General features: G+C 43.7%; 1 protein-coding gene across 2 annotated transcripts in view; it reads left to right on the top strand.

The window, feature by feature from the left end:
* Positions 1–14,110, top strand: part of unc5cb (unc-5 netrin receptor Cb) — a 99,168-nt gene that overhangs the window by 54,282 nt on the left and 30,776 nt on the right. For both annotated transcript variants that reach the window (XM_079289697.1, XM_079289696.1), the window contains exons 2-4: positions 1,412–1,642; positions 7,416–7,559; positions 12,511–12,614. In XM_079289697.1, coding sequence (XP_079145823.1) covers positions 1,412–1,642; positions 7,416–7,559; positions 12,511–12,614 — 479 coding nt within the window. The remainder of the gene's footprint in view (positions 1–1,411; positions 1,643–7,415; positions 7,560–12,510; positions 12,615–14,110) is intronic.

Raw genomic sequence — 14,110 nt, 5'->3', positions numbered from 1 at the left:
CATAAGAGAACTCCCCAGCATCATACCACACATGCACAACAGTACACAGACCAACTGTAGCGTGGTGAGGATGGCTTTGGCCATTTTCTGATTGGCTCCCCCTGCCCTTTCATTTCCCAGCAATCAACCGCAATCTGTGGCAGGTATGGAGGGAGAGATAACATTAGAGAGACACGGTGAGGAGATATCTGCTCGGCCGAGACATTATTTAGTGCTCCCAAAGCATCCAGGAGACAACCTCTGTCAGACAACAAGGCTGCAGCGTGTCCGCACAGGACATGGAGGCGGGTAGATGGAAGGACATGGAAGAATTACTGATGGGCTGATAAACTCTTTTGTTATCCGAACAGTCTGCTTTCCTGTTTCTCTTCTCCCGTGCTGTGTTTCTGTCTGTCTGCCCAACTCCATTTCAATGTCTCAATCTATGTCTGTCTGGCTGAGTTACTTTCACCGTCTCTCCCTGTTCCCCTTCCTCTCTCTCTCCCTCACCCTCTGTTTCCCACTGTATCTCTGTCTCTATTACGCTGCCTCCTTTCCTTCACGCTTGTGAATAATTGATGTCTACCGGTTCGATGGTAAGAATAGAACAGTTCTGGAGGTGACAAATGGGGTGGCGAATAGGCTTCATCCTCCTCGTGTGTTCAAAGAGTTGGAAAGTTAGCCGTGCTCGCTCGTGGGCGTGTGCGCCCATATATTTGTGTGCTTGCGATGTCTTGTGGCACTGTGAGCATGTGTTCATGTTTGTGTGCGAGCGAGTGTGCGTACACATGCAGTTGTGTGTATGTGATTTAAGACAGGGAGATGAAAGGGAGTTGTAATTACAGGGAAGCGTATCTGTCTACTGCAGAAGTATCCGAGGAATGGCACAAACTGGGCCAAAAGCCTGAGGTCATTAGATCTGGTGTGTGTGTGTGTGTGTGTGTGTGTGTGTGTGTGTGTGTGTGTGTGTGTGTGTGAGTGTGAGTGTGAGAGAGAGAGAGAGAGAAAAGCAAAGAGAAAGAACAAGAGAGAAAATGGGAGACGGAGAGATATCAGCTTATAACTTCAGTTCCTCAGAGTCAACCTCTGAACTCTGCTTCTCATTATTGGCTCCGCCTCTCTCTCGTTTCTCAGCAGTAGCCGTTTGTGGTTTCTGTGAAGCCATTGCCCGAGAGGAATCCCAGAATTCCCTGTGCTCTAAAATACACTTGTGTAAACATTCCAAAATATGAAATGATAGGGATTTCACTATGTGCTGCGCGGGTGGATAATCCCATGCAAAGACTGTGGTTATAATACACTGTCCCACTCTCTCGCTTTCTGGGGCTCTCTGCCTCTGTTCTCAACGTCTCCCTCGGTCCGTCTTTTCTTTTTTTCTTTGAATCTGCCCTCCCCCCTCACTTCATCTTCTTTCCATCTCTCTCTTCTACAGTTGAGGATGACTTCATCGGTCTCGGTGATCTGCCGGAAACCTTCCCTTCGGATCCGCCCGAGCCGCTGCCTGTGTTTTTGATGGAACCGGAGGAGGCCTACATTGTCAAGAACAAGCCGGTCAACCTGTACTGCAAGGCCACGCCCGCCACCCAGATCTACTTCAAGTGCAACAGCGAGTGGGTTCACCAGAAGGAGCACACTGTGGAGGAGCGGGTTGACGAAAACTCTGGTCAGTGAAACAGATCAGCTACATGCGCATTTAAGTGCACATCTAAATCAATGATCAATGAGTGCGTCACCTTATCTGTAGAAAAGGCTTGGCAAGCACCACAACTTGTGGTGTGTGTGTGTGTCTTTTGGGCGTGTAGCTGTGTGTCTATGTACATGTCTGGAGGAGGTAATGGTATAGTGACGCTCCAGCAGTGTTTTTTTGAGCTGAATTCAGCCTCCAACGGCACCAGAGCCATTACACACAACAAGTTCAGCACTGATTGGCTGCATTCAGCCGCTGTATTGGAAATTGAGTTCTTTCTGTCGCCCACAGGGAACAATCACATCGCATTTACCCTTTTCATCCCAGTGTTTTGCCACACACACACACACACACACACGTCTGTATGCTCAGACACACTGACAGCTGCTCCTTCACTTAAATTTGAATGTTTAGGCATGTAAGCACACACTTGCATGCACTTCAAGGATCGGCAAGCATTTTGTTTTTAGGGTATTTTGTAAAAATACAACAATCAAGTGCTGTTTTACTGAACTATATGAAACACACAGCACTGTTGCAAGCTGTTGCAAACTATAAAAGCAGACGCACAGATACAGAAGAGTGTTGTAGCCCGAACAAATATAAAATGAGTATTGTAAAAAACATCAGTCGCTCCCTGCAATCCTTTCATTTTGACCTGGTGTACTTTTGTAAGAATACACAGATCTGAGGATGTGTTTCATGGTTATGATTATAACAAAGAAGAGGGTGACGGTATCAGTGGCTCTTAGCCTTTGTATCAGAAGGTTTTGTGCTAAAAGCATCAACATGGAAAACAACCCACACACAACACACGCACCCACTCTACACAACCATATCCACAGGCTATTTACTGCACAGATATTCATTCATTTATGCCCTTGCACCCCCCACACACACACACACACACAACACCACAAGAGCCCAATGGATGTTTGTAGCCTCTCTCAACCCACTCCATTGCTCTCTGATTTCCCCAGATTGACAGAAAAGGAGCACCGATAGAAACTGGCCAGCCTGGTCAATACCACTGATAGTTTAGCCTGAAGAAATTGGACCTCTCCCTCTTTACCCTCCTCTCTCCCCACACCCCTGTGTTTATGTCTGTCTCTCGTCCTGTCTTTGTCTCACTTTCATGTTAGAAAGAACTTAGACGAAAAAGAGAGATAATGAGATTAAGAGAGTGCGAGAGACTTAAGCTACAGGCTGCATCCATTGCATCTTCATCCAGATGTTCACACTCCTACGACAACAAGGTGCTACACAGGAACAAGAGACACAATGTGTGTGGCATCAGTAGTTGCAATGTAATCAGCAATAGGGGGCTTGATTCGCTGGTAGCATTTCCCTGCACAATGTTCTCCACAGCATGACACAATTTACCTCCACTGCGACATTTCAAGAGACCTCACGCAGGTCTACTTCCTGGCTAAATGCTTTTTAATCCAACGGATGTGACACACCTGTAGCGCACGTGACACGCAAGCTCTTGAGGGAAAACCACCGGCAAAAAAAGTTCAGCTAGGGAGCCGTTTGTGAACATATGACCATGAACCACTCTGATTTGAACTGAGACCAGTTTTGTGTGAAATAATGAGGATGCACATGAAAAGAAAGCATAGATTTAGGTCACGAAATGTGACTCAGCACGAGGCAAGAGTAAAAAAAAAAGGGGCTCAGAAGGAACAAAGTGTGATGGCAATTTTTTTTTACGATTGGCCTTCCCCACAGTGATGATTTAGCTTCAGATACTCACCCTCCTGTCACCTGAACACCAAAGCATTCACCTCCCAGTGTTGAGGGCAGGTTAGAGTCCGTCGTCGGCAAAAGGAGAATTGATATGAGTGAATGAGCAGCAAATTAATTATAAGTAGGCACAGCTATAGTAGTGTAATATACACTGGAGACACCTTGTCACACTCTCTGAGATACGAGTCAGGAGATCAAACGAGTGCTCTTCATCTGGGCGGATAATCGGAGCACTTACCCCCTTCCTCCTCCTCCAGTGCTCCTTCAATGACCAATGCCTCCTTTTCTGCCTGACTGGTCTGATCAATAATGTTAGCCAGTGCTAACACTAAGTAGCTGGACTAGCTCATTTTAATGACCACATTAATAATAAATCATCTCCAATGAGGCACCCTACTGCAGCCTATTAATGGGACCTGTTGTCGAATCATTTCTACTGCTAATGGCCACATCGACATGTGTGAAGTAGCCCCTCAACACTGGTCCTGACATGGACCATGCTCGCTTGCCCCTCTTGATTGCAAATTGAGTCTGTGTGTGTGTTTTGTTGTTATCATTGTAATGCTATACAGTGTACTGAGAGCTGCTAGATGAGCAAACGCATGAGGTCACTGGATGAGGTCAGCAGGCTCCGATCAGAGCCCTGCTCATCGCTGGAGTGATCCTTCTGATGTGTTTCAAGTGCAACACGTGCAGGAAGAGTTTAATCCTGCTAGAATGAAGTCATGAAGTAGACTTATAGCTGGTCTTCGCCGTCGCTTGAGGCTATCTTACGGTGCAGAGGGTTTATTCTAACATCAGACGATATATCGAACCTTCTTCAGAAACAGTCTGGAGCACAGATGGAAAATAATGAACTGGTCCTGGCGCATGCTTTACACCCTTGGAGAATCTTCTTATTGTTTCCACTATTGATTTTACCTCTACTACTCTGTGATGTTCTAACATCCATCACATCCATCCTTGATATTCTCAAACGAACAATGCACATCCTCTCAGACACATTGGCACACAGTACAGACAACCACAGACACACTTGGACTCTCGCATGCATGTGGACACATACATGCAGCAGCGAATGTGCACGCAACAGACGCGGCTGTTCTCCTGCCTGTCGGCACGCTGTGTAAATTTTACATGAGCGCTTAGCTGGTGTGTGCGATGTCACTCTGCCTGGTGCGTGTGCCAGAACAAGGAGGCTGTGTGAATGCTCTGAACCTGAAGTAAAATGGCATGTTCATTTGTTCAACCACCCGGTCTCTATTCAGTTTTCATTCAACCAGAAATTCAGGCACATACGGTGTGAACCTAGGCGAACTGTAAAACAGATCCTGAACTTTTGTACAAATTGTGATCATCCAGAAGAGGAGAATAAAGGTGGGCTTATTAATATATGCATAAAAAGACTGAGACAAATATATCGACTGCTAAGATACCGTCGGTCTCATGTGGAAATACTTTGCTTTAAAGTATTTCCATTCCATTGTAGCGATATCTACAACAGCAGTTATGAACATTTGTATGCCTTTTTACTGGCACAATAAACTGAACGCAATGTTTGGGGAATTAAAGGAACACAACAGTTGTCACTTTTCCAAATCAAACAATCAATGTAAAAGGTAAAAAATGGCCCAACAGATTATAATAATAGATTTGATAATCAGATTTGTCTTGATAAATCTATTGCATTATGAGTGAGCTTTCACACTCAATTTTCAATTTTAGATTACAGGCAAAGGTTCGCAGTGTGTCACAAAAAGGTCCATTTGTCTAGTTCAGCAGGAAGCCGAGTGAATCACAATATAATGAATTAGATTTAAGGCAAAGATTGGGTTTCTGATTGAATGACCATTGGGACACGATGAGTCACTGATTTGTGACACAAGGCAGCGCATGATAATGATGTCACGGCATCTCTTGGGTAAGCTCAGTCAAAAATACACACACACACACACACACACACACACAACTTATTAAATATACAGTAGGAGCAATAGTTTTAATTTGTTAGCAATGAGGCCATTACAGAAGTTATTTAATCAGTGTTAAAAACACACATTTAAGTTAAACCAGGCGTAATTTATTTTATTCACTGCTTTCATTGCAAAAAACAACGTGCTCTCATCTAGTAGCTTAGTTTAGCACACAGCCTTTAAAGTGATCGGCCTAATCCAGTTCAGTGCCTTAACGTTACATCTCACAGATCGTGTCTGCTATGTTCCAATATTGACAACTGGAGGAATAAGCAGATACTAAGCTTAAATAAAGGCAAGTCGAACTGTTGGCTGGCTAACTATTAACACCCAATACTAGTTTAAGTTACCTCACGAACTAAAACATAACACCTTTGTTTGGACAAGCTCCAGTTAAGTACTTGCTAGCGTTGTTACAACAAGGCCGCATCATTAATTCTGCAGCTGCCCCCTGTTTGCACTCTGTGCAGCCCTTTTCATTTGTCAGCCTCCCCATTGTTTTTGAATTAGCAGGCAACGGTGTGCACTAAGGACAGACAGTCGGGGATGTTTGAGAAAACTATATCAATGTTTTTTTTTTTTTTAATTAACAGAAGCCATTAAAATGTGTAAAATGTACACACCCCTGTTCATGGAAACAGATTGGTCATGGTTGTGAGTGTGGAGACACTGACTCAAAGCTTCCAGACAGTAGAAGTTTTGTCGTAAGAAATGTCAATACATGGTCAATACCATACAACGACTAAATGACTAACCACATAAGTGCTCAGTGCAAGAACAGCGTGCAGAACTCATCAATCTCCTTATTGGATGTTCTGCAACAGAAGACTCGGTTTCTGTCGTAATGTCAGCTAACAATAAGACACAGCTACAGACCGAGTCATCTCTCAAACAGAGTAACTGACGAGTGGGGGGAAAGGAAGCGGCCGGGGTCGTGGTTTGTAATGCCGGTGACGCGATCTGATTCATGGTGGACAAAAAAAATAAATAATGTGTATAGATGCATCCATCCTGGTGGTAATGGTGTAGAGAATGTTTCCAGGGCACACAACAGGCCCTTCAACAGGGCATCATTTCAACGCCACAGTCCACTTTCACATTATTGCTAACCAGGCACTTGAGCATGACAGTTCCGGGAAAATGACATCAACTTAACTTTTTTTCCAGTGGGCTGAACACCCCCCACATTTATACCTAACGGAGCAGCGCGATGATGAGGTGGCATTGGCTATTCACAGCGTGGTCTCAGCATGTTCTTGTGGAAAAATCCACAGTACTGCCGCAGGCATTCATGTCCCCTGACCACCTGACAGGTATCAACACATCGAATAATTGTCCTTTTTTTGTGTCAGTCCTGCTCATTATGGGTTCAGATACTACAAATCAAAGTGTTAATTGTCTCCTAATGTTTTAAATACAGTACAGTGACTTACTATAGCACATTTCTCATTTTTACAAGGACCTCATGAGACCACCATTGCCCTCACAAATATCTCATTCAATCAAAGCGGGATGATGGTTTGAGCTGCAATAAGGCACGATATTGCATGTGAAGTATCCGTAGCTTCAGTTAATGCTCGTGCACCACATAACCCATTCATTTATACACACGCACAATTCCGATGCATGCTCGACATACACACGCCGTAGTGGCAGCGTAATCTGCTGGAGAGGGGCAGCTGTGGGTAGAGGCATTTGTTTTGAGGATGATTTGTTTGTTTGGGTCCTGGCACCCAGATGAGCAGTAATCAGAGGAGTTAGCAAACAGGATTGTGGTAGCCATGACGCCGAGAATCCTCCCCCACAGGGCCCGGACCCAAACAGCTCAGCTCTCTGGCTCTGGAATCGGGGCCAGACTGACACAAATACCCAGTGTCAAAGCATGTGATGTGACTGACTTTAAACTGTACTGATTTGTGTATGTGTATAAACTAATTCATTTTGGTCTGTTTCAGTTCATTGGAGCTCTTCGTTCCCTGTCGACATGTGCTAATACTGCCTTTGATCCTGTCTGTCTTTCCTCCCAGGACTGGTAGTGAGAGAGGCCAGCATAGAGATCACTCGGCAGCAGGTGGAGGAGTTGTTTGGGCCGGAGGACTTCTGGTGTCAGTGTGTTGCCTGGAGCTCTGCGGGGACCACCAAGAGCCGCAAAGCCCACGTCCGCATCGCCTGTGAGTATTCTCCCCTCCCTTCACCCTGCTCTTCATCCCATTCTTCAGTCTTTATCTTCTCTCTAATCTTTGTATTCCTCTCCAAACAAAATGTCTTGGCTGCCGAGGAAATGCATCTCAAAGACTGACTTTGTGTATCAGGACAGATTTACAGATTCTGGAGATAGAAGCAGTGAAAAAAGGTCTTACTAACATGGGACTCAAGTGTCCCTTTGAACTTGAGTTGGTAAAAAGCCGACAGGATCTGAATCCCTCTCCTTGTGTACAGTATAAACCAGTGCAGAGGATGGGGCGAGCCTCAGCAGTGTATACACATTAGAGAGGCTACGGCACATGTTTATGCCACTTTTACCTCTTTGCTTTCTGTAGGAGGTCCTCGTTTGTTCGCTGGCTTTGTGTTTGTCCTACTGAGATGCATAACACAAGTCCTCTCCAAGCAAAGAGAAACATTCTGTTGCCTCTAAAGTTTGGGCAAATTTTTTCACAACTGTCTCCCAAAGGATGTGCCAAACAAAATCTGACAAGGAATGAAACCCCAGAGGGCATGGTGAGGAAAGCAGAGATGTAAGAGTAGTTGGAGTTGTGACATCAAGGCATTGCTTCTGCAACACAACACACATATTACATAACACAACCGCTTCCACAGTGCTGTCAAAATCCCCCCCGAAGGCACTTCTTTTGTAGTATCAAGCTAGATCACGCTCCACACTTTCAACTCCTGACTAAGTCATTTCAATCGTCACTTCATTGTGACTGACATGTGGCAACCAACACACACTTGCAGCGTGTATTGTAGTTTGCATCAAATGTATTGTTATCACTGCTGGAGAGGGCGCGATGGGGAGATCGCTGTTTGGCCGGCAACTCTGCGCCACTGTCGGAATGATTTCATTTTCACTCTACAGTTCTGCAGAGTAGCACCAGTACGAGTCAATGCCATCGGTTTCACTTGGTAACGTCAAATACAATATCTGTCCCTCTCGATTTTGATCTCACCTAATTCTCTTTTTCTTTCCCTTCATCTACATATTGCTGTGTCTCTCACTCTCTCGCTCTTTTATGGTTTCCCCCTGTTTTCTGTACAGTTGCTCTTTTGAATTCAGTGTAATCCCTCTTTTTCAAACACCAGCAGCTCGTCTCATTACCACTTGCTGCTGTGATACTAGCCCGGTGAATCTGAATCATGCCTCTCAGTCTCCCCCGCCGAGCCCATTCCCGCTGCTCCACCTCCTATAATCACCCATGATGAGCAGCCTTCCAGCACGAACCTATCCCTCAAATCACAATGGACCCCTCTTCCCCTCCCATTAGCTTCTGCTGAATGGATTAGCTCCTCCGCTGTGCTCTCTCTTCAGGCAGGCTTCTTCAGAGCCGGGCTCGATCCTGTTAGGCTAATGGAAACTGGGCTTGTTTTCCTTTCCTCTCCCATCATCTAAACATACACAGTTTAATCAGACGGTGAGTCAGCGCCAGCGCTGGCAAGTTAAGGGGTTGTTGTGTTGAAGAGCTGGCTTTTTAGACCTTAAAAAAAGGCGGGTCTGGCTAAAAGTATTGAGAGATTCTGTGTGCCTGCAGGAGGATGAATGTGTAAATTCCCTGCGATTGCCTTTTCTTCTTGTGACCTCCACAAAACCGTTTTGATTGGCCTCCATAGTTGGGGAGCAGTGATTTCTTGCCAAAAAGAGAGGCAATAAAAGCATGTGCATACAACCAAATTAAATAAATGAATCAAATCAACTGAAATGCCTTTCAAAAGATTGTCGAAGGGTGAAGTTAACTGAGAAAGCTGGAAATTGATTTTCTTGTTTGTTTGTAGCATTCAAATTTTACGAGTCTCCATGGTCATTCCTAATCTAGGTCCGCATCAGTACCTTATGATTCACTCAGCGAGGAAGCCTCCGAAGTGTAAGGCTGGTGTAATTTAGCATGAAAAGCAGCCAAACTGTTCCCACTTACGGTGATGTTGTCATATGTGAATCCTTCTGAGGGCGAGCGAGGCTGGAAGTGTTTATCTGCCGAGGAGTGGATCGTGCGACTCCCACAGGAATGTCGACTCAGCTGGCCCCCCCGCCCTTCAGTGTCCCACGGTACTGCTCAGGGTTACGAGGAGTGAGGAGGGGGAGCATCATTTAAACCCACAACCCAATGAAATATGCGGCGCAAAAAGAATCACTTGCATGCTACTTACTTATTTTCATCAAGAGGAACGTCAAAGGTTTGCAAAGGATGATGGAATTAACAAAACAAGCACTGGGTGTTCAATTCTGGTTGAACAAGCTGTAGTTGATCTGCTACAACAAGCGAATAAAAAATAAATAAAAAGCATGAATATTTGACATATACTCACACACACTGGCCAATGCAATTCATTCTAATCATTTAATTCAGGCTATCTGTGGTGTTTATGTTTTGTACAATAAGTGGAGGTAGTTGAGGAACAGACACTAAAAGAATGAAATACAGACGAGGTGGGTTTTCTGGAAACAAAAACAGAAATATCCAAAACAAGCTTATGTGGCAACAAAACCTTTTTGTTTTGATTGCTTGGGTTTAAGGAGGTTATTCAGTATTTACTCCTTCTCATGATAAACACACCAAACCAAAACCTGCTAGCACCGTACCATCGACACCAGTATGGCTGCTAGGCATCATGGTCCATTCTGCTACAATACGACACACCGAGCAGCCAGGGAAGACTGACTGGCTCTTCATAGGTTTATGGAGAATTCATGTTTTATTTATTGGATTTGTCTGCAGTGCATATACTGTGTACAGCATGAAGTGTGTTCCTGTGTAGGAGACGGTGTGCCTGCTTCTCCTCCTCACCCGTCATACTGTGACTACAGCTTCTTTTATCTCGTGGAGGCAGTTTGAACTCGCGTTCATCTCCACATTGTCGTTCTGACATCAGAGCAGCAGTAGAACGACTCTTACAACTTCAAACAGCAGTGTCCCTTTGAGACGTCGTTTTGCTGCCTCCTTTCCTTTCCTTGCCTTTCCATCGTAATAAAAACAAACTGTTGGTCCTCGGATCAAATTCCATAAAGCTTTATACGTCACACAATATGCCCCTCCAGTCATTCCTTCTTTTAATTTCATACCAGACCTTTACAGAAATTGCTTTCAATTCAACACTCACACTTTTTTGGCTTTTATAATACATTGAAATTGTGGAGTTAGGGTTATTATTCCCCTGAAGACATGCATACTCACAGGTGGAATTGGGACATGGATTGAATTTGTTATTTTTAAGGTTCATTTTTCCAAATAAAAAAAATGAACCTTAAAATGACTGTGTGTTCTCTGGGGCCTCCAGGTGTAGCCTGATCATGTAGTCTGTAATAAGAACATGATCTAGTTTCTCCTGCAGGGAAAGTGGCACCGTTAGCTGAAGAGTGAAGTGTCTCTATTTAAGTATAATGTGTCCTCATGTAGTAGCTATTGAACAAAGTGATGAAATCGGTAAATTGAACCTCTGTTTTGATCATGTTTTAAGGCTGTCTTCTCTATATTCTACAGTAGTGATGAATACGTAAAATCTGTCCTTCCTATATCCATTCACACACGTCCCGCAGTCTCCCCACACATTGAGGAACAGTTATTTACATTTATAGACGTGCCTACTGTAGCCTATTACATTGTACATTGTACTTATTATGTGCAGTCTGCTTCAACTTCTGAAGTACAAATTCTGCCATGTGTCACTGCACATCTGAAGGTGCTTTTAATCGACACTCAACTCTCATCTAAACCTTGAATTCCCAACCAATGTGCTGTTGTACCGTGATCTAAAATACTTTCTTTTTTATCCGAACACACAATGTCAGTAGCAGTCCATTACTGTGATAATAGTGTTCTGTGTATAAGATCTGCCATATCGTTTGCTGAATTGCTTTACCGGGGTTATTTCTGGGTTTGTTTCCATGGACACGGTTGGGTGTCAGTAGAGGAGGAACTGAAGAAATGTGTCGGTATCAGAAACCTGGACATTAAAAGTGAAGTAAACACAGACCCCCAACACGCATCTTACTGTTTTTTGCAGTTTTATTAGAGCTGCATCTCAGTCTTTTAACATGTATGTTTCCTGCTTAGTCCAACCCTTCAAGGTCTGAGCTTGATGTAATGGTTGACTGAAACCTCTCAGCTTGTAGTCTTCGCACAGATATCATTTCCAACTTGGTTTCTCCCACTCTTCCGTCATGCTTGCCTTTCTTAGCAGGACTGGCCTTGGTTTAAGGTTGGCAAAGTTGCTTCTGTATGTATAATTGTTGTATAGGAAAGACATGTGAGAGCATGCTGCATTGGATGTCGTTCCTGCTTTTGATTAAATGTCTCCGTAAAAAGGCTTTTAAAACTGTTTCTGCCAAGAATATTGGAACGGCTGTGGAAATGTTATCAGTGGAGTTTGGAGGTTTGATTGTAGATGTGATGCTTCAGTAACTCCAAAGTTCCCAAATGGTGCTGTAAGTCCTCCATTAATTCCTCTTCTCTCCCTTCTCTCTCCCCTCCCCTCTGTTGTTGTGTACGATGCCCACTGTGCCTGCCTCAGTCTGTGCAGCAGGTTATGATATATGTCTAATGGGCTTTGGGTTCCAGTGTAGCATGACACCTTCAGTAATCCTGCCCTGTCAGCTCCACTATCTCTGCCCTGCACTACTCCGTCAGGGCTCTCACGCCGCAAACATATTCGTTTTTCATTGGAGGGCGAGAGATCCCCTTCTATCTATCTTCTCTACATCTCACTTCAGGGAGGTTTGTCTGTTAGCTGAAGGAGAGAGGGAGATAGAAATGAAGCCGTTAATGTTTCTAACATTCAAACACATTTATTGCTGGTATACCAATACTATATTATTGATTTAATCAGTATTTAACATTTAACATAGCTTTTAAATAGCCCTGTCAATGAGCTATAAGTAAATATTGATACACAATGTGCTTCTGTCCATTGTAGACCTGCGGAAGACATTTGACCAGGAACCTCTTGGGAAGGAAGTGTCCCTCGAACAGGAAGTGTTGCTCCAATGTCGCCCACCTGAAGGCATCCCAGCTGCTGAGGTAAGGTTCAAAACACATTTCATTGGGCCACTGAATTGTGGTTGTTAGGATCGTTATATTTTGTAGTTTGAAAAGATATGTTCTAATATGCACTTCTACATGTTCACCATAGAAATGCAGGCAGTTGTGATTATCCAGGCTAAGCCCAGCCAAAAGTTCTCATCTCAAATCCAATAAACTGGCTGCTCTGCAAAGAGGTTTATGTGAAGCGCTTCACTGACCGTTTTTCATTTCAGCTGAAATGTCGCCATCGTTTCTGGTGTGATTACTTTGTTTTTGTTGTATATAATGGGGAGCTAAAATATCCGTCATTGTATATTTAGCGTATGTATTTATTAAGATGTATTCTATGTTTTCATAAGACCAGTCAATGGTTCTGTTATTTCATGACACATAGAAACTGTGTTGATAGCAGAATTTTCCTTAGTTTTGAACTCTGCTCATTTCAGAAGTTGTAATAATATAACACTGAATTAATGGGACACGGTCCAGCGCTCAGATAAGGACATTTTTCCACCACTGCCGGAGCTATTTAGACTGTTTGGGTATTTCCTGAACATCGGCCAGTCCCTGCAATTTGGTCAGAGGAGAAAAAAAATTCTAATTATCTGCAGCGGGGAAAAAAGAATAAAACCAGTTGTGTCCCCGTGTTACCTTAGCTCAGCCAATATCAGCTCCCTGCTCTGCTTCCTCCCTACCCTACAGGAGAGCACTGTTACCGCTGCATTTGAAAAGGCTCAGTTGTGATTGCAGGAACATAAATAGAGGATGAAAGAGTGGTTTTATTTTTTTGAGTTGGGGGTGTTGGACCTGAACTCTGTAAAGGCTCGTGATTGACCAGGAAAAGCCGAGTTAAGTGAGTGGAACTGCACAGCATTTATCCCCGCTGAAAGTGCTGACAGGCTCTGTGCAGCGATTAAAGACTCAGCTGGGGTCCAATCATGACACATCTATGCTTTCTGAGATATGGAGTCGCTGTGGCAACATCGATTTTCAATGAATGAATAAGAGGCTTGCCAACATTTACTGTGTGTTCAGTCTGGGTAAAAGTGTGTGTGATCAAGTAGAATCAGTGTTGTTTTAATGTAGTTACCCATCACCAAACTAGCCATCTATTCAACACACGAGAGGAAAAGTAAAATTTTACTGGGAACATTTTAATTCAAATTTTTATATTATGAGGTCAACATTTAGGATATGATGTTCGGAGTTTGTAGCAGGCAGTTCACCTCTTTTAAAAAATAAATAAAGAAGAAAGAACATATTGTTTAAAATTCTCCCAGCATGCATCATTTTCTGTATCCTGACTAAGAGCAGTGATTGTTTACTTTTCCTTCCATGATCAAGTTGGATTTTGTGTGTACAGAGGCCCTTTTTTAGCTTCTTTAATTACTCACACTTACCTCATGGGGACAAAAGAAAGAACAGTTCCGTTCCACAAGTTGTTTTTCCTCAATTATTTTTTCCGAACTCAAACACAGCTGCCTCAGTGGGAA

The sequence above is a fragment of the Melanostigma gelatinosum genome (genome assembly GCF_949748355.1).
Source record: "Melanostigma gelatinosum genome assembly, chromosome: 18".
In the NCBI taxonomy this organism is placed as follows: Eukaryota; Metazoa; Chordata; class Actinopteri; order Perciformes; family Zoarcidae; genus Melanostigma; species Melanostigma gelatinosum.
The sequence above is the reverse complement of the archived record's forward strand: the minus strand, read 5'-3'. Positions and strand labels throughout refer to the sequence as shown.